The sequence below is a fragment of the Fundulus heteroclitus genome, chromosome 15, assembly GCF_011125445.2.
Source record: "Fundulus heteroclitus isolate FHET01 chromosome 15, MU-UCD_Fhet_4.1, whole genome shotgun sequence".
In the NCBI taxonomy this organism is placed as follows: Eukaryota; Metazoa; Chordata; class Actinopteri; order Cyprinodontiformes; family Fundulidae; genus Fundulus; species Fundulus heteroclitus.
In genome coordinates, this window is record NC_046375.1 from 22,300,511 (window position 1) to 22,323,104 (window position 22,594).

The following is a 22,594-nucleotide window of genomic DNA, read 5'->3' on the forward strand; positions in this document are numbered from 1 at the left end:
CTTTTTTTAAACTCAGCATATTAGCCCTTTATGTTATGTAAAAACCCTGTTGATACAAGAGAAAATTTGTTTTTTTAAGAAAACGGCTGCTTATCAATTAATCATTAGTTGATTGATAAGATCAATCAGCTTTAGATTAACTCATTAATCGATAACTTGCATCTCTAGTGTAGAGCGTTATTACTGTGGCCGAGTAGCCAGAGTGAATAAGCATGTTGCTGTAAGCTGTTATGGTAGCTGGTGGATGTGCTGTTGAAAGAGGGCTGAGTGTCGGCTGCCTTTAAAAAAAAAAAAAGCAAAAAATTAAAGAGCAGAGAGCGAGCTTGTAACCAAATATGGTTAACACTCATATGATATTATGGTTCGAGTGAATTAAGTAATTTTGTTTTGACTGGGCTGAACCTTGCTGGTTGTGCGGGAGGCAATACTTCTACTTCTGGGTCTGATTCGCACTCAAAGATGTACGGCTGTACCGTTGTGCATCTGCTGGCAGTCATTTTCACCTGTAGGAAGTCCAAGTGTAAACATTGGGTTGGGGGGGTTGTATCCAGCTACAGCCTAATTATATACAATAAAAAACAGCACGTTTTAAATGAGCCCAAAAAAAGCAAAACTGAGGAGAAAAAAATCTTATTATCTGAGAACGATTTTGTGCAAAAAATGTAATGAACATGTTACAACATAGACCTATCCTATATATGTAAAGGACGCATGACAGGTCACCTTTAAACACAAGGGAAAATATGTTGTCTAACGAGGCAAAACTGGAACTTTTTGGAAGGTCTGGCATAAAACAGCACTTCAGAAAAGAACACCATGATTGCAGACAAGCATGGTTGGGGTGGTAGTATAATAATCTGGGGCTGCTTTCCTGCTTCAGAACCTGAACAACTTGCCATTACTGATGGAACCTGAAATTCTGCTCTCTATAAGAAATTCTTGAAGGAGAATATCAGCTGATGACCTTAAATCGAAGAGCAATTGTGTTTTGCAATCCAAAGCACACTGGCGAGGTCATTGAAAACGGTAAATGGCAAGTCCACCACTAAGTGCCTTAATTAAAAAAAACAGGTTTTAGGGTGGCCTAGTCAAAGTCCAGATATAAATCTCACTCACATGCTTGAATAACACTGATTCCACACATTTCTGCAGAGAATGGTGAGTCAAAATTTCCCCACAGCGACGTCAAATGCTCATTACCAGCGATCGCAAACACTTAGTAGCAGCTGATGCCACCAAGAGTGGCACATCCAGTTATATGGTTCAGGTTGAAACTACTTTTTACATTATGCCAAGTCGGTTTGGACGGCTTTTTCAGTTAAAAAAAATAAATAAATAAAATCGTCATTTGAAACCTGCGTTTTTGTAATAACTAAACATTTAGGTGTGATGAAAAAGCAAAAACGAGAAGAAATCTAAAGGGGGCAGGTACTCTGTAAATGGCACTTTAAGTGTCTCTGTTGTTATTTTACTCTCTTCATTTGCGGCTTCACGGGTGATTTCCATCACAAACTCATTCACTGAAGTCTGTGAAACCCAGGCGCAGGCAGACATCTCCTGTTACAGCAGCCTGTGAAGGGCGTTTTATAAATAAAATAACCGTGTACTGTAACAGAAGTGAATACAGTAGACACACACACACACACGCATAGTGCAGGTGCTGCATCACGCGGGGACCTCCAGTTCCCTTTACTCTCCCTCTCCCGTTTCCCTCTGTGTGTGTCAGAATGCAAATGAACAGCCTCCCCCACTCCACCCCCCCCCCCCCCCCCCCACCCCTCCATGTTCCGAATCCAGCCTCCAATTTGTTCCACTTCCCCATACCTCATTGTTCAAAGTGACACTTTTACATTTTATGGTGAACCAATTATTCTGTCTTACACAGTCCGCTGGCTCTGCGAGCCAACCTGCCCAGATCAGCTGGGGAGGGGGGCTGGAGGGCTGCTACTGCTGCTCGGGCATTTGGACAGAGCGCAAGCGAAGAAGCTGAAGAAAAAAAAAAAAAAAAAAACCCTAATGGTACCTCTCTCTGACATATCCGCAGGGATAGATGGAGGTGCAGGATACTGAGAAGTTAGCAAAGGGGATGATGGAGGGCGGCGGAGAGGTCATAAAGCGAGGATGAGAGGATGCTGCTGTACTGTGGAGAGGAGTGTGTGGAAAAGTGAGCATAGACAAAGGAGGATTTAATTGAATGATAAAGTGATGGAGGGAGAGGGAAAAGAGTGGAAAGAAGAGATAAATTACAGCAAGGATAAATAAAGAAGATGAAGAGGAGGGTGCCTCGCGAGTTGCATTGTATGCCTGAGGATGAACGGGGGGACATTAAAAGGAGAGACAAGAAAAAGGAGAGGGAGGTGTAGAAGAAGCCGGAGGATATGCAGAGAGCGGGGTGGGTGGGGGTGTGTGGAGGGGGGGTTAGGAGGCGCGGCTGATGGAGCGAACATGTGCAGACGAAAATAATAAAAAGGGTCTTTTTTACCTGCGATGTGCCTGAGGGGGAGAAAGACAGGACTGTTGTTGCATGAAAACAGCGTGCAGAAAAAGATTTGAGGGGAGGATGGAGCAGGTCAGCTCTAACGCCTGCGGCGAGGAGATGCAGAGAGAGCGACAGATGGGGAGAGGATAGAGAGCAGGAGATGAATGAACACTGTAGGTTTTATGTTATAATTGGATATTGGCACTGAAAGCCTAGTTTGATTGGTGGTCTTTGATTATTGAAGATCCACTCAAATCAGACTCACTCTAAAACAAAGGTACATCCAAATCATTTATCGGGGGAGAAACGGTTCTATTTTTCCACCTGTAATCAATGTCTGCTGTCTCAGTTGGAAACTTTCTTCAGTCTATAGTGTGCTTTGTGGATCTGGAGAAGCCTTAAGTTGTGTCCCCCCGGGGTATTTTGTGGGGTGTGTTGCAGGAATATGGGGTATCTGATTGGCTCTTAGGGGCAACAGGGTTCTTCTATGTAGGAAAACGGGGACTGTATGGCCAAAGCAAGAGCTGGGTCCGCATTTTCGGCACAAAGTCGAGCCCATTCCTAGTGCAAGTTGGACTCTGTCAGGGCTGCCCCTTGTTGCCGATCCTGTGTGTGGTGTTCATAGACAGGATCTCAAAGCGTAGTCATCAAAAGTAGGGAGTCTGGGTTGGGAACATCAGGATCTCATCTTTGCTTTTTGCAGACAATGTGGTCCTGTCAGCTTCTTCGGGCCATGAGCGGTTTGCTACTGAGTGTAAAATGGCCAGAATGAGAGTCAACTCCTCTAGGTCTGAGGCCATGGTTCCAAAAGGTGGATTACCCTCGCTGGGTTGTGGAGGGTCAGTCTCTGCTTCAAGCGCAGGAGTTTAAGTATCTTGATGGCTTGTTCACAGGTGATGGTAGGATGGAACGAGAGACGGACAGACAGACTGGGGCTGCATCTGCAGTAATGTGGAAGCTGCTCCGGTCTGTGGTGGTAGAGAAAGAGCTGAGCCAAGGAGCAAAACTTTTGATTAGCAGAGTCTATCTATGTTCTCACCCCCAGCCCCAGAGGTATAGATCATGACCGAAAGAAAGAGATCCTGGGTACAAGTGGCCAAAATGAGCATCTTCTGGGGGGTTGCGGAGCTCAGCCTTAGAGATAGGGTGAGGAGCTCTGTTTTCCAGGAGGAACTCAAAGTAAGGCTGCTGCTGCTTCTCAGCATCGAAAGGAGTCAGTTCAGATGATTTGGACATCTGGTCAGGATGCCCCCCTAGGTGCCTCCCTTTGGGGGGGAGGGAGGGGCACATCCCACTGGGAGGAGACCTCGGGGAAGACCCAGAACTCACTGGAAGGACTATCCCGTGCGGTCTGGTAGCACCTTGGGATCCCCCAGAATGAGCTGGAGATTGTTACAGGGGAGAGGGATGTCTGGGTTTCTCTCCTGGACCCGATCTCGGATAAGCAGAAGACAATAGATGGATGGATGAAGGGGGGAAAAATGTTTAAATACTTTATTTTCAGGTAACTGTTTTTCCCAATGAAAGGATGATCATCTATGAAAGGACCAAGGGACCCAGCCATTGCATAATGAGTCTCCAAGGTTATCATATTTATTTTCATATTTATTGTTTTTCACATTTATTATATATTATTCATATGTTGGAAACATTTTAACAGCTCATTGACTACAGCGTTTTCCTCTCATGTTTATGCTGTATTTTCATAAACATGGTTTTGGTGTAATTTGAATAAAATGGGTACCATAATGAAAAAATCTTGAGGTCTCACTTGTTAACAGCTCTCGCTTGTAAATGAGAGCTCTTGTCTCAACAAAACTATCTGTATGAATAAATGTTTAATAATAATAATAATAATAATAATAATAATAATAATAATAATAATAGGGCGCGCTCGTGGTGTAGCGTTCCTTCATAAGACCAAGTCCAAATGTGTGTAATTCAATCTCCCCATAGATACAGCTGTTTTGTAAAAGCTTGGTATTGGCAGAATTATGCTGTGGGAATGCCTTTAATGTCCCAGCAAGGACATTAAAGTTGCTCAGAGTTGAAGGGAGCAAGGATGGAACAAAAAACAAGACAGCCTAGGGAGAACCACCTGTTAAAGATCGGAAAAGATTTGAGATTTGGGATGGGTGGTGTGTGTGTGGGGGGGGCTGGTGGTGGGTGTTACCTTCCAGTAGGACAGTAACACTACAGCATATAGCAAGACTGACAATTGAACAGTTTCAATCAAAGCACAGTCATGCGATAGAATAGCCCAGTCAAGGTTCAGACTAAAGTCCAAATGTGCCAAGCTGATAGATTCACGTGGACAGATGCCTCTTGGCAAATCTGACATAGCCTGAGCCGTTTCGCATAGAAGACTCATCAAAAATGTCTGGTAGAGACATTCCCCAAAAGATTTGGGACCTGTTAACGGCAAGAAAGGTGTTTATACAAAGTATTTGCTCGGGGAGGCTGAGAATAACTAACACCATGCGTTTTTACATTTTAATTTGCAAAAAGGGGCCGTTAATCACCTTTCACTTCCCAATTATGCGCCGCTTTGCATAATCACAAATAACAACTACAGTGATGTTTGCTGTATCCAGACAACATTTGGAAAGGTTTAATGGGTGAGGAGTCCTTTGCAAGGTACTGTTAGCAAACGTTGCACTTTTGCTTAAGGAGAAGCTGAGTTTACTCAGTAGTACCCCAGTAGATCACCTACCAAGGGAAAACCTGATCACCAAGCAACCTACACTTTAATACACAGTTGTTTATAGCTAACTCAGTAAATGATTGTAAAACACATTGTGTGAAATGAAAAAAACAATCACGGAGAATATAATATGGAGGGCATTGGTGCTGTAGTGTCTCAGGGGTTTAACAAAGGTCTCCTACAACCTTTGTCCAGCTCTGATGGGAGATTAAAGTCACAGAAGAGCACAGCTGTTCTCGGTTTATTGCTTACCTGTGGTGAAATGTCTGAGGCAGGGTGGGCGGGGATGTGGAAGGTGCGGCCAAGCTCGGCGAGTAAGGATGGTACGGCGTTTTCTTCAGTGCCTGGATCAGGTTGTGCCTATACTCCGGATCTATGGACCAAAGGGAACCTTTGCCTATGCTCTGGGGAGTGGGAAGAGAAGAAGGGAGCGGGAAAGAACAGATACAAGAGATATGTTATCGGAAGTTGTATGAAGCCTCTTAAAGCGCGTCACAGACTCATCGCAGCAGGCTGACCGCAGCCACTAGGTGGGGAGCCCAAAGTCCACGTTTACCAAACCACCTGTTAAAAAGAACAATTCTGCATCCCTGTGACGTTAAAAGACCCTGAGAAAAACAGCCGTGTGTGATAGATTACAGCAAGAACCCACCCTAGACCACCCAAACACACACAGTGAAGGATGAAAACTAATATAACCTCAATGCCACAGAGCTGTGTCCTCCCATTCCCAGCCTCTTCTTGAAAAAAAAAAAAAAAACAACCCAAAAACAAAACACAAAGCTTTTGAAGAAGATGGAAAAACTTTAACTTTCTCCACTCCAGAGGCAATGATTATGTGTATTTTTAGATCAAAGCACCCCCCCCCCCCCCCCTTCCTAATGAAGCTATCAGCTCATACTCTAAGAGAAGCCAATCTATAGACTGCAGAGAAAGGCAGCGGTAAAAACACTCTGCCTGTCTGTGGATCTTCTAGCCTTCTCTGTGCCTTCTTCAGGAAGAGGCAAAATCAAGTGTTTTGTGCGAGGCGGGACGAAGGATGAACACCATGTAAGTTGTCAAGTTCCGATCCCTTTGTAGCACACTGTCATATATGAGAGGTGCAGGGCTGGGGAGATGTCATAAGTGCAGACTTCTGCTGTCCGGAAACATAACAAGTAATCTACAGAGAGAAACGACACACGGGTCAGAAGCATTAGGTCGGGACGGATCTGAAAACCTGACATGCATTTTGCATCAGCACCAGACACATATCTGATGACGTAAGACTAAATACAGTGATAGATCAGTCTAAAAACAGTCTGTCCTTTCTTAATCAACATCATTCCACCAAAGATGCTGCAGCCTAATACGGTGCTTGTGGCATTTCCTGGCAGTGATGGAGCATACAGAGAGAGGAACCATTTCTTTGCATCTCCTTAGATTATCCACAATCCTATGAGGTTTTCAAAATAATACATATTTTTTTTATAATCCATGCAAAAAAAATCAATTCTTTAAAGACACTAAGGCTATGTTCACACTGTGGGGAAATGTGACCCATATCTGTCTTTTTAATGGCAGTGTGAACGGGCCAATTCTGATTTTTTTTCACCCCCCAAAAAATCCGACTTGTGGTACGAATTCGGATAAATATGGGATTTTTTTCAAAGCATCCGCCGTCTGAATGGTCAGGTCGCATTATATCCATCTTTTACGTCCCTCTACTAGCTCCAACTACACATCCACACACAGTAGCAGTTAGCGCTCCATAAAAGACCATTGTTAATAGCTGTGCTGCTTTCTTGTTATCTCTGGAACCGTTTTTTTTTTTTTTAAAACAAAACTTTATTAAACACTTCTAGAAACAATTCGCCATTACTTCCGTAAACAGTGCGCTGCTGTGTGACGCCCCCTTCTATTATCTGCGCATGCGAGTCGCTTTGCGTTCAGACATAAGAATGATGGCGTTCACAACTGATAGTAGTATGAAGGGCCACCTAAAAAAAACTAACAGATTTCAGCAAAATATAGTTTATAAAGTCGATCACAACTATGGTGAAGCATCTGAAAGGCTGACACACTGACGTTTGAGAGGAGTTTAAGAAAGCCAGCAAGGCTCCTGTATCTGTCACAGTGAAAGTAAAAACCTGCCAGATGGATTACTGCAACCTTGTTTAGATGCTAGCAATTTCCAGACTGCTATTGAACTGTTAAAGGCAGGTACAAAATACAAAATATGTAAACATCAAAATATGTAAATATAAATTAACCATGGACCACGCTAGAGCTGAATATTCGAAACTAGTCAGCAGCAGCAGCAGCCTTCCCTGCAGACTCTGGGTGATCATCACAGAACATTTGATGTAAAACTTCCAGAAACACAACAGGGCTGCTGCTAAATACGTTTGCATGGACCAGATACTTGTTTACAAAAAACAAAATCGCAGATCATATCAGTGTTTATATTGAAACACAAAAATGAGTATTCCTTTTTTTAGCATCTCTATCAAATTTGAAATCCCGTTATTGATGCAACCCTTTTGTATGGTCCTTTCCTCTCCTCTTCAACCCAACCCACAGGTTTTCTTTAAGTTTTAGGTCTGAGACTTAAATGGAAGCTGAAAACAGTAAGTGGCTTGTAGTTGTATAGCACTTTCTAAGTCCAGCGACCTGAAAGCGCTTTACACTATAGTCAGTCATTCACTCATTCACACAGGCTGACATGTGGCCGCAATACAACAGCTTCACCAGTAACAAGACGACCTCCCCAACTCTTATGCCACCGTCGCCCTTGTAAATGGTACATTTTCTGTTTGTCAACCCATTTCTTTGTTAGTTTAGCCACACGCTGTGGTCCATAATCTTGTTCAAAGACCCAGTGATGACTCCTTTTCAGTTCACTATCGGCGGACACAAGATTTTTATCACCATCCACCCTCCCAAGGTCCCCAGTGCCTTCAGAAGAGAAACGGATCCACAGCATCACAGATCATCACCGTACTTAACAGTGGGCATGAGGTGCTTTTCCACATTTTCATGCTCTGTTGCAGGTCAAACATCTGACCATTGACTTAAAGTCCCAGGGGGGTATAGCAAACTCTTCTTGTGTACAGTTGACTCAGTCCTAAACAACACGTTGGCCTGTAGATTATAGCACTAATAGTTTCTATGGTCATTGGGCGAGGATGCCAGTCTGTACTGTAATTTACTAAGTGACGTTTAGAGGATTTTTTTTAGCCTCCCTCTCTACCCTCCATACGGCTCCTTGTCCAGTCTAGCGGCTAATAACGGCCACTAGACTGGACGAGGCCATTTATACCCAGGGAAACATAAACCCATGAATTACCAAATATACATTTCAAGAAACTTTGATCCACTTTAAAACACAAGGTATAAATATAGGAATATAAATAGAGTTTTCATATCTCCTGTGTTGGGTTACTTTGACGACATGCGTCTTTAAATACTCATTGGGTCACTTCTACGCTGTGATGACCATGTAGAGCCTCCAGTCATTCCCTGCTTCCCCAGTGTGTCTTATTTACCCAGATAATAGATTTACCCATTACCCGGCACATGGCCGTCTCCAATGTTGACAAAATTTAAGAAGCTAAAAGAATATGTGTGAACTGATGATTTGTGCCTCCGACCAGCCTGTCTGAGTCTTTGCATTACTATGTTAGCTGTGTTGAGCCTCGCTCAGTGTGTGTGTGTGTGTGGGTAAGTGTGTGTGTGTGTGTGTATGGCAAGTTCCCCGGGGAGCGTGATATTACCCAGTGTGGTCTGCTCATGGGAGTGCTTTTATTACTGCCAGCGACGCCTTCTCCTGGAGAGCATGATATTGCACACATACACAAACTCCCACAGGGGTGACCCCCACAGGGCCTAAATCCCCCCCCCCCCACCCTCCACTGTTTGTGTAGATGCATCTATATGTGTGAGTGGTGTCTGTCTGGCTGTCGACCGATTAAATCAATGCTCTCTCCTGAATATCTGGCTGCTGGGGGCCCTCGCCTCTGCCAGCCAGTCAGCCAATCTCGTTCCGCCATCCGCGAACCCCCCTCCTCCCCGGCAGCCAGGCCAATCACACGGTGCATCTCACAGGAAGGGTCTGTAACCTGGGTTGTAGCAGTCGCCTTGGCAACAGGCATCATCAGGGAAGCGAGCAAAGGTAAAATGGAGTTTTCATTTTCAAACAATGTCATAAAGTTGAGATATGCGTAGCCCGTATGATGTCAGAAATTGGTTTCAGAGGCCAGCGCGCTTGGTACAGGAGGAACAATTGTCCGTCCCCTCTCTTCCATCTTGTCTCCCTCTACTGGGATGAGTGATTTTATTTTGCCCTCATTTATGTTCCACATCCAGCGCGTTCCTGAAAATAGTCACATAACCGCAGCTCCGCACAGCGAACGAGCGGGATTACACAACAAATAATCCCTCACTTTGAAAGGTTTGCCCCTACTTTGAGACAGACCCGATAAAGTATGAAACTAAATCTGACAAGGCCACGCATTAGACTTTTTTACACAACTTAAAAAAAAAAAAAAAAAAAAACAGGGGGTGGGGGCGAGGGACGGGCTGAGAATTCATTGAGAGAGCAGCAGTCCTTTTATGTCCTGGAACATACAGGTGATGAAGAAAACAGGCATGTCTGGGACACATTATGATGTGATTTAGAAGAGGGGGGAGAAAAAAAGAAAGAGGAGCGAAAGGCGGGGGAGAAAAACTCAGATAGAGGGATGATTGTGAGTTGCGCACATCTGTTTCCTGTGTTATATAAGCTGTGGGGGCTGGTCTCCCATGGAAATGGGAGATATTAAAAAGTCCTGCTGCCACTGACCCTGCTGGTGCTAACCAGACAAGTCCTGCTACCGCGTTCCTGAATGCACCATTAACCTGTCGCGTGGACCTTTACCTGTCAGAAAGAAGTCCTGTTTGGAGTTCTCCACAACCTGCGTAGGCCTGATCAAACATGTGGAAGGAAGTGCTCTGGTCAAATGAGAGAAAAAGGGCAACTTTTCTTTGTTGCTAATGTGCAACCACGTGTCATCTCCTCAGTAAAACCTGATAGCGCCAGGATCGTGCAGGGGGGGGGTTGCTTAGCGACCCTAAACGTTCAGCGAGTGCTGCAAAGGAATGGTTTAGATCGATGCCTGTTCCGCTGTTACAATGACCCAAAGTGCAGACCTATCATCATTATTCAAGAATCAGTCTGTAACAGAAAGTCTGACTTGGAAACAGATGTTTCCAAGTCAGACTTCCTATCTGACTGAGCTCGAGCTCTCTCACTAAGACACATAGATGAAGGTCTAGTGAATGGACAAAGCTGGTAGAGACATACATGAAAAGACTGCAAGTGAGGTTAAAGGTGGTTCAACACATGAGGAACTTAATAAAAAACACACAACATATACGTTTCAAGTAAAAAAAATAAAAATAAAATCATGCATTGTTTTTCATTTCACAATCATGCACTATTTTGTGTTGAGCTAACACATGAAATCTCAATCAAATACGTAGACGTGTCTAGTTCTAACATGTTAAAGTGTGAAAAATTTCAAAGCAAATAACTTTTGCTTGGCACCGTACTGCTCATCTAATGTGCTACTTAGAGGTTAGTTTGCTCTTTCAAACGCTGCCATGTTGTTTTACACCAAAACAAACTTGTTAACCCCTGAGAGTCACACGAGCGTCAAATTATGCCATATCTGAGCACGGCGAGACGAGCTGCTGATCTTCATGCTTTGCTAAGCTAACCAGCTGCTACATATTCAGTGAACTAGGAAAAAAAAAGGTAGCAGAGCTCTCACTGAGCATTTGGTACATAAAAAAAAAAGACAACAAGCAATGTTTTCTGTATCAGCAGCTATTTCCATAAGCTACCAATATTACCTCTTTTATCAAACTAAGCATGTAATAAGCCCAGTCTTGTTTTGCCGCTGTGGAGGTGAATTAAAGGGCAAAACAATAAAAACACCTCATTTAGTTACGTTTGTGAACCAAGAAACACATTTGCTAACAAGTATGAACAATGGTAATGTGATTTATTTTTTCTGCAAATTGTCCGAAGAGATTCTATTGGAAGTTGAAAATCTCCCCGAGGTAAATAATGTATCTATCTTAATGTGAAAATAGTCTCACAAAACTGTGCTAATTTATCCCATTTGGGTGAAATCAATTTAGACGGGGAAAACGCGGTAAATTTACTAAGGTGTAAAAAAGGATTTGACAAGCCAGAGTTTTTAAGGCCCAACAATCCACACTCTCACATATATTGGTCGCAAAGCCGGTGATCACTGGGATTGCTACTTTGCTGTTTCAAATGTTTTTTTTCAGGCTTTCTGCAAGATTCAGTAAAATGTTAGGATTAAGACTTTTTAAGAAGCTTTCAAAGAGCACTGTTCATTAAATTTTAGATGCATGTGGACAAATATAAAATAACCCTTTCCACCCAGCCTATAGTTAACGTGCTTAAATGTGTGGGCAGGTTAGCTACAACTGCACTGCAAAAATAGAGCTAAAAATAAGAAAATATTACTTGAAATGAGACTATTTTTCTTTGATTTGAGCAGGTAAATTAGATTATTTGCCAATGGAATAAGATTTTTACACTTAAAATAGGAACAATTCATCTCCATCATCATATTTCAAGTGCAGTATATCTAATTATCTTATTTTAGGGGTAAAGATACTCATTCCATTGGCAAATAATCTTATTTACCTGCTCAAATCCAGGAGAAATACATACAGAAAATGTTACTTATTTTTAGTTCTCTTTTTGCAATGTGTACCTACTAAGGTCGGCGTTTTCCAGCTCTGGCAGTGCTTTACACCTATAAAACACAGTATACTATAAGCTCTATAACGACGACGGAGACTTACCCACTGAAATACCTTCTTTCGTGCCAAACCTTGTTAAATTTACACCTTTTACGTGACAAAGTAGCAAAGTAAACAAAAATATTTTGTAAGAGTCTAATTTGAAGAAATTTTTATTCGTCCCCGTGGTTTACATGTTTGACTTTGACAAATTCCTTCCTGACTGGGCTATTTAGCAACCTTCATCAAAGGCTTTGTTGTTCTGTCAAAGCATAAAAAATGCCTGAGTTCCTCCGCAGCAACTACAGCAAATTAAGCAAATGAAAGTGCGTGTTTAGAAATTTAAAATAACACAAAAGAGTTCATAGAAAAAGTGTTAAATGAACAAATGTACAAGTCTAACACCCGACTGAGGAAAATTGGAGACCTTGTAGCGAGGATCTGGGCTTATTTAATTCTTTTTTTTCCACCATTGATGCCATGACAGCTGCAATAAATCCAGAGGTTTAGTTTACAGATGTGTGCAAGAGTCTCCCAAGCTTGGAGTCTTAGTCCACGCATTGTGCAACACACACCGATCTCTATGTAGAACTGTTTCGTTTTTTTTTTTGGCATGAGGAACATGTATTGTTCTTCTTTCAGCTGTTTTGTGACATCCCTTCAGTTGCACCCATGACTCGTCTGCTACCACCATGACAGCAGACCAAGAAGATCCCACCCTGGCCTTTTTTTTTTTTTTTTATGTTTTGAACTCGAATCCTTCGAGGATCTCTCCGTCTCTCATCAAAGGGAGCACACTGCATTCTTGAGGCCACCCTTCAAAGACAACCCGTCGTTCTGGGTGATTTTCTTTTAATGTTGTGGTGCAGTCAGTTTGGTGTGGGAAAAAAAAGGACAGGACATTAATATTGTCCTCCACTAAAACAACATGCTATAAAAAAACGTTTGCCTCTTCTACTGGACTTACCAGTAGCACCATATCTCTGTTGGAAAAGAGATTAGAAATAATACATAAAGCTCCGACCGCACGCAGCTCCGCTCTAGATGGGAGCATCAGGGTAGGATGCTTTGTTATCCACTGTGTGATCATGCACAACATGACTCAATCTATATTGCCAGCCTTAATATTATGACTGCATACAGTTTTAATAAGAGGCATCACCAGGCGGCGGAAATGCTTTAACTCAGCCTTTAACAAAGCCCCATCAAGCCACTGTGCTGCACGGATCCATCATCACGGCACACATTGTAAACGTGCAAACAAGAGGATTAAAAGAAACTAGAAGTGCAGCGTGAACCACATATATGCCTGAGAATCGGGTTCATACTTTCAGCCAAGACGAGGAGAAATAATGCCTGGTACATTTCCAAAGGGTGGGGGGGGTGGGTGGGGTGGAAGGGGATCGCAGGACCTTTCTAAAGCAGCAGGGGGGATGAAGTAAAGTCCTGATTTGAGGTGTATGCAAAGCTACTGGGGGCTTCCCTAGGGCTCGTCGCTTTCCTTTTTTTAATTATTAATCACATTTGTCAAAACGCATTAAAAACTCTGCCTACTTGCCAGGCTTTACCGATGCTTTGAAGGGTTGAAGACTTTTCCCAGATAGAAAACAAGCCCCTTCCTTCTTCAGCTAGTACCAAAGCTTGTCCCATCCAGTGTTAAGCAAAACTTAACTGCTGCAAAGTGTTCCTCCGTTTAAACACTATTATTATATATAAAGCCAGAACAGTCGTCAACGCAAAAGTAAAAAAAAAAAAAAAAAAAAAAAAAAAGAACCCAAAGACTTGACATGTTGCTTTTTATGCGGGAACTGCAGCAGATTACAGCTGTTTAAACTGCTACCTCTGGGCTAGACTGAACGCATGGCAACGTGTGACAACAGGGTTTTCTACGTATGATTCATATCAACGTCACGACAGAAAACATGTAGTACGGAACATCCGTGAGAGTTTTCACATCTCTATCTATAAGACCATTACAGACCGAGAGGCCGTTTGACAGAGAAAACACGTCACGTAGATTCTGAACCAGATCTTCAAGGTAGGGAATCATTTCCCGAAAGCGACTGTGACAAAACACCCTAAAGCCAAACTTACACATTGCCTGACTTGCTGAAGGTGTGAGATGATCAGAGCGCACCACCCTCTACGGTGTGACCCGCTGCTTAGAAGGGTAGCCGTCAAAGTCTCTCCAGCACGCCGAGTCTGGACGTTTTATATGACTGTTGCTTCATTGGCTTCCTGTTAAATCAAGAATAGAATTTAAAATTCTCCTTCTAACGTATAAAGCCCTTAATAATCAAGCTCCATCATATATCAGAGCTCTAATTACCCCGTATATTCCTAACAGAGCACTTCGCTCTCAGACTGCAGGTCTGCTGGTGGTTCCTAGAGTCTCTAAAAGTAGAATGGGAGGCAGATCCTTTAGCTATCAGGCTCCTCTCCTGTGGAACCAACTCCCAGTTTTGGTCCGTGAGGCAGACACCCTATCTATTTTTAAGACTAATCTTAAAACTTTCCTTTTTGACAAAGCTTATAGTTAGAGTGGCTCATGTTACCCTGAGCTATCTCTATAGTTGTGCTGTGATAGGCCTAGGCTGCTGGAGGACATCAGGGTCTAATTTTCTCATTCTACTGATTTCTACTGTTCTCCAGTTTTGCATTGTATTACATTGAAATGACTGTCGTCATTTCAGCTTTTAACTTTTTGCTCTCTCTTTTTTTTCTTCATAGAAAGTACACCTGGTCTGGCGTTCTGTTAACTGTGACATCATCCAGAGAAGACAGATCACCCGCTATTACCATCTAATGTAGAACAGATTACTGGATCAATGTGTGCTTCTGTGCTTTTTTGTCTCTCTTGTTGTGTCTCTGCTCTGTCTTCCGTAACCCCAGTCGGTCGAGGCAGATGACCTTTCATACTGAGCCTGGTTCTGCCGGAGGTTTTCCTTCCCGTTAATGGGGAGTTTTTTCTTCCCACTGTCGCTTCATGCTTGCTCAGAATGAGGGATTGCTGCAAAGCCATGTACAATGCAGACGGCTCCACGGTTCCCCAGGGGTGAATGCTGCTTGTCGGGACTTTGATGCAATCAACTGGTTTCCTTATATAGGAAATTTTTGACCAATCTGTATAATCTGACCCAATCTGTATAATATGATTGAACTGGATTTTGTAAAGTGCCTTGAGATGACATGTTTCATGATTTGGCGCTATATAAATAAAATTGAATTGAATTGAATTGAATTGAAGAGTGGAAAGAAGAGAGGCATCATTTAGGAGATGCCACACTAAATCCTGTTTGCAGTTTGCCACGGGGGATGAAGGGGGCGGAGCAAATTCGTGGATGGGACCCTCTGGTTAAGTTAGACCCCATATGAAACCTTGTGTAGAGAGGAAAATTAACACTACTCCTCCTCCTGAACTCACCATCCTCAAACATGAAACATGGCGCTTTTGTTCAGCGGGGACAGAATAGCTGGTCAGAGGTGATGATAACATGTATGGAGCTAAATGCAGGATCAACCTGGAAGTGAAAAAAAAAACTTGCTAGAGTCTGCGAATGACCTGAGAACGGCCGAGGGGTTCTCCGCTCTGCAGGACAGTGGCTGTTCCATTTCATTCATGTTGCCTTTCATTCACGCACCAAGGACCATTTCTTTACACCCTTTGGCCATAGACACCTGGGAGAAATACCTTTCCAATTAGAAACTAAGTGCTTTCTTATGTTTACAGCGCAGTTAATTAATTTCCTTGTTGTTGGGCAGGTGTGAGAGGACTGATGAGCTCTTCAGCTGGCTCTGAAAATCTGCAACTTTTGCGACAAACATCCTTAATCTGGGCTTTCGTACTAGCTAAGGCAACTTTATTAAATCATTTGTCAAGATCAAACGTAATTTCAGCTTTTGTTCCAAATTGTTCATTAATTAAACGGAATAGCAAATCTAGTTTAATCTGAATACAATCCAATTTAATCTATTTTATTCCACGTCTGAAATTTGAAAGGAATAGAAACTATATTCATGGGTGCATCGTGGCGCAGCGGGTAGCGCGACCGACGCGGTTGACCGCGGGTTCGAATCCGACCCGCGCTCCTTCCACCCCCTTCCTGTCAGCCTACTGATCTTACCTATAGCCGCAGAACTTTCTCACACGAGATGTTACTAGAGATGCACGAGGGGCCTATTCAGGACCCCAGCTCATTGGTGACCACAATTTCAGCTTGATCACTCCAGGCAGTTGACCAAGTGGTCAAAAACATAAATAAAATAAAAAGCAGGTGTCGCTATAAACACTCTTCAAAGTGGAAGTTGTTAGTGAGTCAGAAACACAGAGACGCATGAAGCATTTTAAAAGGAAACTTTTCGAGGACGTGCATCTCTCTTGCAACAGTAAAGCTGAGAAACTTTTTTTTTTCCAGATCACAGGAAGGCTGCACATAATACATTAAACTTGCTCTATGTGCGATCCTTTTCTGGCTTTCGTCTTCGGTCTATTATGTAACGAGCTGAAGCTAGAAATGCTGGACTCCTTACTGCACGGGGAATACGCACACAGCAATGTTTCAGTTTTGCTAGCCTCTAGGGTTTGTGACAAGATCTCATGGTATGAAAATAATCGCACCATGTTTTTGTCAAAGTGAAGTTGGTCTCGAGACGCGTCACTCAACTGCGGTCAACATCTGATTCTACCTGATTTAGTAAGTTTAAGTGATTACTCTGACCCCAGGATATGAAAGCGTGATTACAGCTTCAAGCCCTTTCACATCCATGTTTGGCCTTTAAGTTGAGTTTGAAAAGCGATTATTTCCTCCGCTATACTGACACAGTCCGCTCGTCCTGTTCATTGAGTTAACTGACACCACTGGAAGAAGCCCCCCATGGTTCTACCATTTTAACAACTGTGTGGGTTACAACCTTTTCCATACTAATTAGGAGACTCAAACGGGGATGAAGTGACAGACTGGAAGAATACCGCCGCTAACCTACTGTTAGCTGCTACAGACTCTAAAGTTGGTGTTTGCGTCGGAGTGTAGCAACACAGTTTATTTCACAGTATTTATCGTGACAGGACTGCAAAAGCACTTGTCGTGATCAAGCCTAAACAGGACAACTACACACTGAACCGGGATACTCCAAAGCCCAGTTTTACATGATTGAAACTTTTATTTTATTTTAAAGCCCAAAGGGGAGCAGTTTCATAATCTTTCTGGCACAAGGGCCACCTCCTATTTAGTAAAGCATTTTTACAAATGAAATGTTTTCCTCTCCACTGTCGCTTCAAGCATGCTCAGTATGAGGGATTGCTGCAAAGCCATGGACAATGCAGACGACTCTCCCTGTGGCTATACGCTCTTTCAGGAGGAGTGAATGCTGCTTGTCAAGACTTGATGCGATATATTGGGTTTCTTTTAGATTGGAAATTATTTTGACCAATCTATATAATCTAACACAATCTGTATAATCTGATTGAAACTTGACTTTGCCTTGAGATGACATGTTTCATGAATTGGCGCTATATAAATAGAATAGAATTGAATTGAATAAACCCCCAATAAAGTATCATCGTATTGTCTCATAGGCTGGCTGTATCGTGACATCCCTCCTAGTGCCGCTACCCGTGCTAATCACTAAAATATGAGGACAAAAGTGGTTTGAATAGTAAACTTCCTAATTGTTTTGTCTTTTTTTAAAATCTTAGTAAAATGCTTTTTTTTTTAGCTTCATGCCATGTGACCTTGCCTCTACTCCTAATATACATAAGTAATGACGGAGGCTAGAAAAAAAAAAAGTTTTTTAAACGTCAATTGGCAAAAATCGGAAATGGCAACTCAGCGTTACTAAAGTCAGAGATCAGAAATTGGCCGCAAAACGCCGGTCAGTGCATTTCTGGGATGTTAGAAGCAGAAAATGTAATATTCTGGTTTCTGTTCTGGTTTTATTTTTGAGTCATTTTCCTCTCCTGCTTTAGGTTCTCTGCTTGCTTTGAGTTTGTGTCCTGTCTGGGTTTTTATTTACTGTTAGTTTATCTTGTTTTGTCATCTGTCTTAGTCTTAGCTTTATTTTCTGTTTTAGGTTTTTACTTTAGAGTGATTTCGTTTCTCAGTAAGTTTGGTGTGGTTTCTGTCCACTTGTCCTGTCAGCTTTTTAGCTTTGGTTTCTGGTTTATTTCTTGTTTTGATCTTCTGCACTGATGTCTGGTCTAATTACCCACTCTGCACACCTGCCCTACTCCACCCCTGTTGCAATCATCTCTGACCGGTTCCACCTGCTTCCTCCTCCATATATACAGTTGAGACCAGACATCAGTGCCAGGTCGTCTTGTTGAGTTATGGGTGAGTCTCCTCCTGCAAGATTCTGTTTTTTGCTTTTGGATTTTTGACCCCCTTTGTCTCCAGTAACCTGAGCCATCCTGTCCTGTCTGTTCCTGCCCTGCTTGCACAACTGGACTGTTTGTTTTTCTGCCATTTTTGTTACAACAGGTTATTTTTGGATTTTTGTCTCTGTTTTGATTTCTGGTATTAAAATCCTTCTTTTTAAAGAAACCTCTGCTGGTCTGGCTGAATTTTGGGTCCCCTGCCTCTGATCATTACAGAAAATGTCTTTTTCTGCCCCCAAAAAAGAAAGAAATGCCGTGCCCACTCTTGCAGGACAATGTGCAGCGATCTCGGCAGCAGCTAGCAGATGTGTGGCATTTCCTAAAACATCTTCATGTCGCATCCAGCATTATGTTGCTTTGACAGGCTTCTGCTAGGCATAGTTTAAAAAAAAACTATGAGAAAACAAACACACAACCAAGAACGTTTTAACCAGGCAATTCTACCCGCACCTGAAATTCTCCCACTGTTTAAAAGTGAAAACATCAAGGAGACCTCTCATCTGAACAGGGTGAGGTTAAGTTCGGGGTGACACACTTAAGTGCAACGGCGAGAGACTTCACAGCGAGTCTCAGATTACAAAACTGCCTCTCCGCTGTGATTTCATAAGAGCCTTTGAGAGAGATATCGCTGAGTCTGTGTGTTTGTGCGTGTGTGTGTGTGTGTGCTGCACTGTTGCAACATTGATCTCTAGTCGCTGATCCACACGGCTGAGGGCAACAACACTTGCCATTAAGGCATGTCATTCAGCGCGGAGAAGAATCCTGTTTGTAAACAAAGCCATGGCAACTGCGAGACTCACGCTCTCTCTCACGCTCTCGCTCGCCACTTTGAGCTCCCGCACGCAACGAAATCGACACACACACACACACACACAGACACACACACACACGCTGTGCGGTGAGCTCGCTCCGAACCAGACCCCATCTTCTCATCAACCTGGATATGACCCAGAAATACAGCCACTGGAACAAATAGGCCGCTGTCATATTAATCTCCCCCTCTGTAAATTGATGGGAATATAATTCGGTGTGTTCGCGCTTCCACCCTCGCTCTCCTCCTCGTGAGCGCCGACGCATCTGGATTTATCCCTCGTAACCATAACTTGACCTCCCCTTCAGAGACCCTCTTATCTCTCGCTCTCCTCCACGGCGAGAGCGGCGAGTAAAAAAAAAAAAAAAAAAAGCGCAACGCAGCGCACGGTAAAGGTATCTTACAGCCTGTAATTGCATGCTCGGTTCAAAGGAAATAAACAGGTGTACGTGAGTTGGGGAGGGGAGGAAGGGGGGGGGGGTATTCACATGCAGACATTCTCTGTGAAAAGCTTAAAAAAAAAATGGCAGAGAGAGTCTGAGTGAAATTACAGAGATTCTGTAATTGCAGCTTCAGATAAAGCCCAGCTCCTGGCAGGTAGAGTAAGAGTCTGCAGAGATGTGCCCTCATTTCCACACCGGCGCCCGCGCTCATGCTCCTGCGCGTGTCTAGCCCCTTCGACGCATTCATGCGTGTTGGGGTGTGTGTGTGTGTGCGTGTGTGTGAGAGAGCCAACGTCGGTGCACGTTTGTTTGTTTGCGTGTCAGAATTGCTCCGTGTGTGCTCGTGTGCAAGAAAGAGAGAGAGAAAGAGAGAGAGAGAGAGAGAGAGAGAGAGGAGAATGGGTTTGAGGGGTTAATGAGCGTGCTGTCTTAAGCAGTGTGCAGTGACAGGAAGACAAGACAAGCCGTCCTTGCCAGAATCACCTCTCCACAAGCTGCTCCGCACATGCACACAAGCACATATGTGCACATAAGAGGAGGACATGTACTCCCCCCCACCCTCCACTCAACACCTCTGAAACACACACACACACACACACACACACACACACACACATCCAAGTCGGTAAAGCCAAATCAGTTTTGCCGTTGCTACAGCAACAGCATACTTTTATGTCAACTGCAACCTTGTTACTATGGAGATATGTATACAAGAGAAACTCTGGGCCGTCGTAGTCAAGAGCCAGATGACAGCCCAGCGCAAGCGTGTGTGCGCGTGTGCACACACACTCCCCTTCGTGCATTTTCTCTTACACACACACACACACACACACACACACACACACACACGGTCCAGATCCCATCCTGGTTAAAGCCAGACAGCAAAAGCAGTCACCTCCTCTGGTACGACCTCCATCCCAGAAACATTGATCCTCGTCGTATGTCCCCCCCGCGCCCCGCCTAGCGGCCCCTTGGGCAAGACAGGATCTAAAGGCTGCTGGCATCTGTGTTATTAAATCCTCCGGTATTAATTTAGCGCTAATTGAGAGAGGGATTCGCTCCCACTTTACCCGGAGCAAAAAATCTGCTTGGGAAAGCCGGTATTAAAAGGCTGCATCGAGACTTAAATCAAAAGCGAAGCGCTCTTCCCACCAGGGAGGCACAGAACGTCGGAGTGAAAGAGAACTATGAAAGCAGAGATCATCAACTATTGATAAGGCCGATTCTGGTACAGCTGTAGACAAAATACGCAATGTGTTTGACTTCACGCTGAATGTGTCTGCGAGCGGCTGATAACTGTCTGGCAGGGAAATAAGGTCTAACCACACATCACGGAGAGATTTAAGGCTTATACACGAGGCTCGTGTTATTTATTAATTTAACATGTGGACCGACTGCAATTGGTAATCAATAATCCATGCTCGTAATCAGGGTGCATTTCTGGAGCAAGATGGTTTTCATCAAGAATTGACTCTGATTTTTCAGAAGATTTCCATTTACGCACGCGTTATAAATAGCGACCCGGTTATCAGTAGCTATCCCTAGACTGGTCTTACTTCCCAGATGTGTGAAATGGAACCCATCAACAGAAACCGGCTGGATTTTGATGAAGATCTTTGTTGTCCCTGTTGCTGTCCAGCAGGGGGCAGGTGGACTGGGGTGCAGCAAGGTAAGATGACCTACAAGTATCTTTATCAAAGATTAACTCCAAGATGGAGCGCCTTTCCTTTTCTCTAACATCTTCACATTTTGTCACATTAAAACCACAAACCTCACTGTATTTAAGATAACAGACCAGGGATGTCCCATGTGTGGCCTAGGGGCCATTTGAGGCCCTCTGGGTGATTTTGCGCGGCCCTTGAACCCAGTTCAAGAAAGGCATAAATTTGCTTTGACAACCCAGGCAGCTGCTGCAGATCCACATAAAAGAAAACTTAAGGGAGCAACCTTTACGGATGCGAGGCCTTTTCAAAAAGGGACAAACTAAAATTCTTCTTAAAATGGAAAATATAAGGTGTAACACTAAGTTCTCTTTGGGCAAACACATTTTTTTTTCATTTTACTTGAATTATTTAATTTATAGTAAATATGGCCAAAAACATCCAGACATTTCACTGAAAATCTGACTTGGGTGCACCTATTTCTTATACTTGGTTAGATAAAGAAAGAATGACCCATATCGGTTATTTTTGAGGAAAACACACACAAAAAAATGTAGGAAATTATATGCAGATAATTTTTTTTCTTTTGTGCACTTCTACATTGGTTGACAGATCCTTGTCTTTTTTCCTGTTTTTTTTCCTACAGAATTATGACAAAGTCATTATTAACTTTCATTAAAGTATTGGGTATTTAATTTCTTGTTGAGCAGGTAAAGATGACAAATGTTTGATTAAAAAAGTTTTTGCCATTTAAACAATAATAATAACAATAATAATAATAAAAGTTTTGTGGCCCCCAAATATTTCCTCTTGACATTTCTGGGCAAAAGGTCTGGACATCGCTGTAACGGACAAACAAGGAGTTGTGCGTTATTGCTGCCCCTTCATCTTTGAAAAATAGCTCAAGGACGGAGTCTTACATCTGATTCTCATGTAGCTTTGGCTCTGGACTTTGACTAAGACATTCTCGCACATGAGTATGCTTTGCTCTAAAGTCTAAACCATTGTAATGTAGCTCTGGCTCTATGTTTACAGTCACTCTGCTGAAAAGGTGAACCTCGACCCCGGGCTGAAGGCTAAAGCAGAGTCTAACAGGGTTGTTTCCAGTCGTCTACGGCCAGCATTATGCTTCACCGTGTGCTATTGCACAGACAGAGATGTGCAATGTAAGTTTTTTTTGTTTTGTTTTAAGAATCTAGCTTTCAGTTTGTGGTACAAAGGTTTATTTTTAGTCCTAAAACAAAAGCATGACAAGAATAAGTTGTATTAGATGCATTAATATTGCTTAATTGCATTTAAAAAAAACAGTTTGAACACGTGGA

The 22,594-nt window shown here is 43.0% G+C and overlaps 1 protein-coding gene across 3 annotated transcripts in view; it reads right to left on the reverse strand.

Annotated features, from left to right (window-relative positions):
* ches1 (checkpoint suppressor 1) overlaps positions 1-22,594 on the reverse strand; it is a 96,874-nt gene that overhangs the window by 30,819 nt on the left and 43,461 nt on the right. For all 3 annotated transcript variants that reach the window (XM_012868908.3, XM_036147671.1, XM_036147672.1), the window contains exon 3: positions 5,436-5,587. In XM_012868908.3, the coding sequence (XP_012724362.2) occupies positions 5,436-5,587 (152 nt within the window). The remainder of the gene's footprint in view (positions 1-5,435; positions 5,588-22,594) is intronic.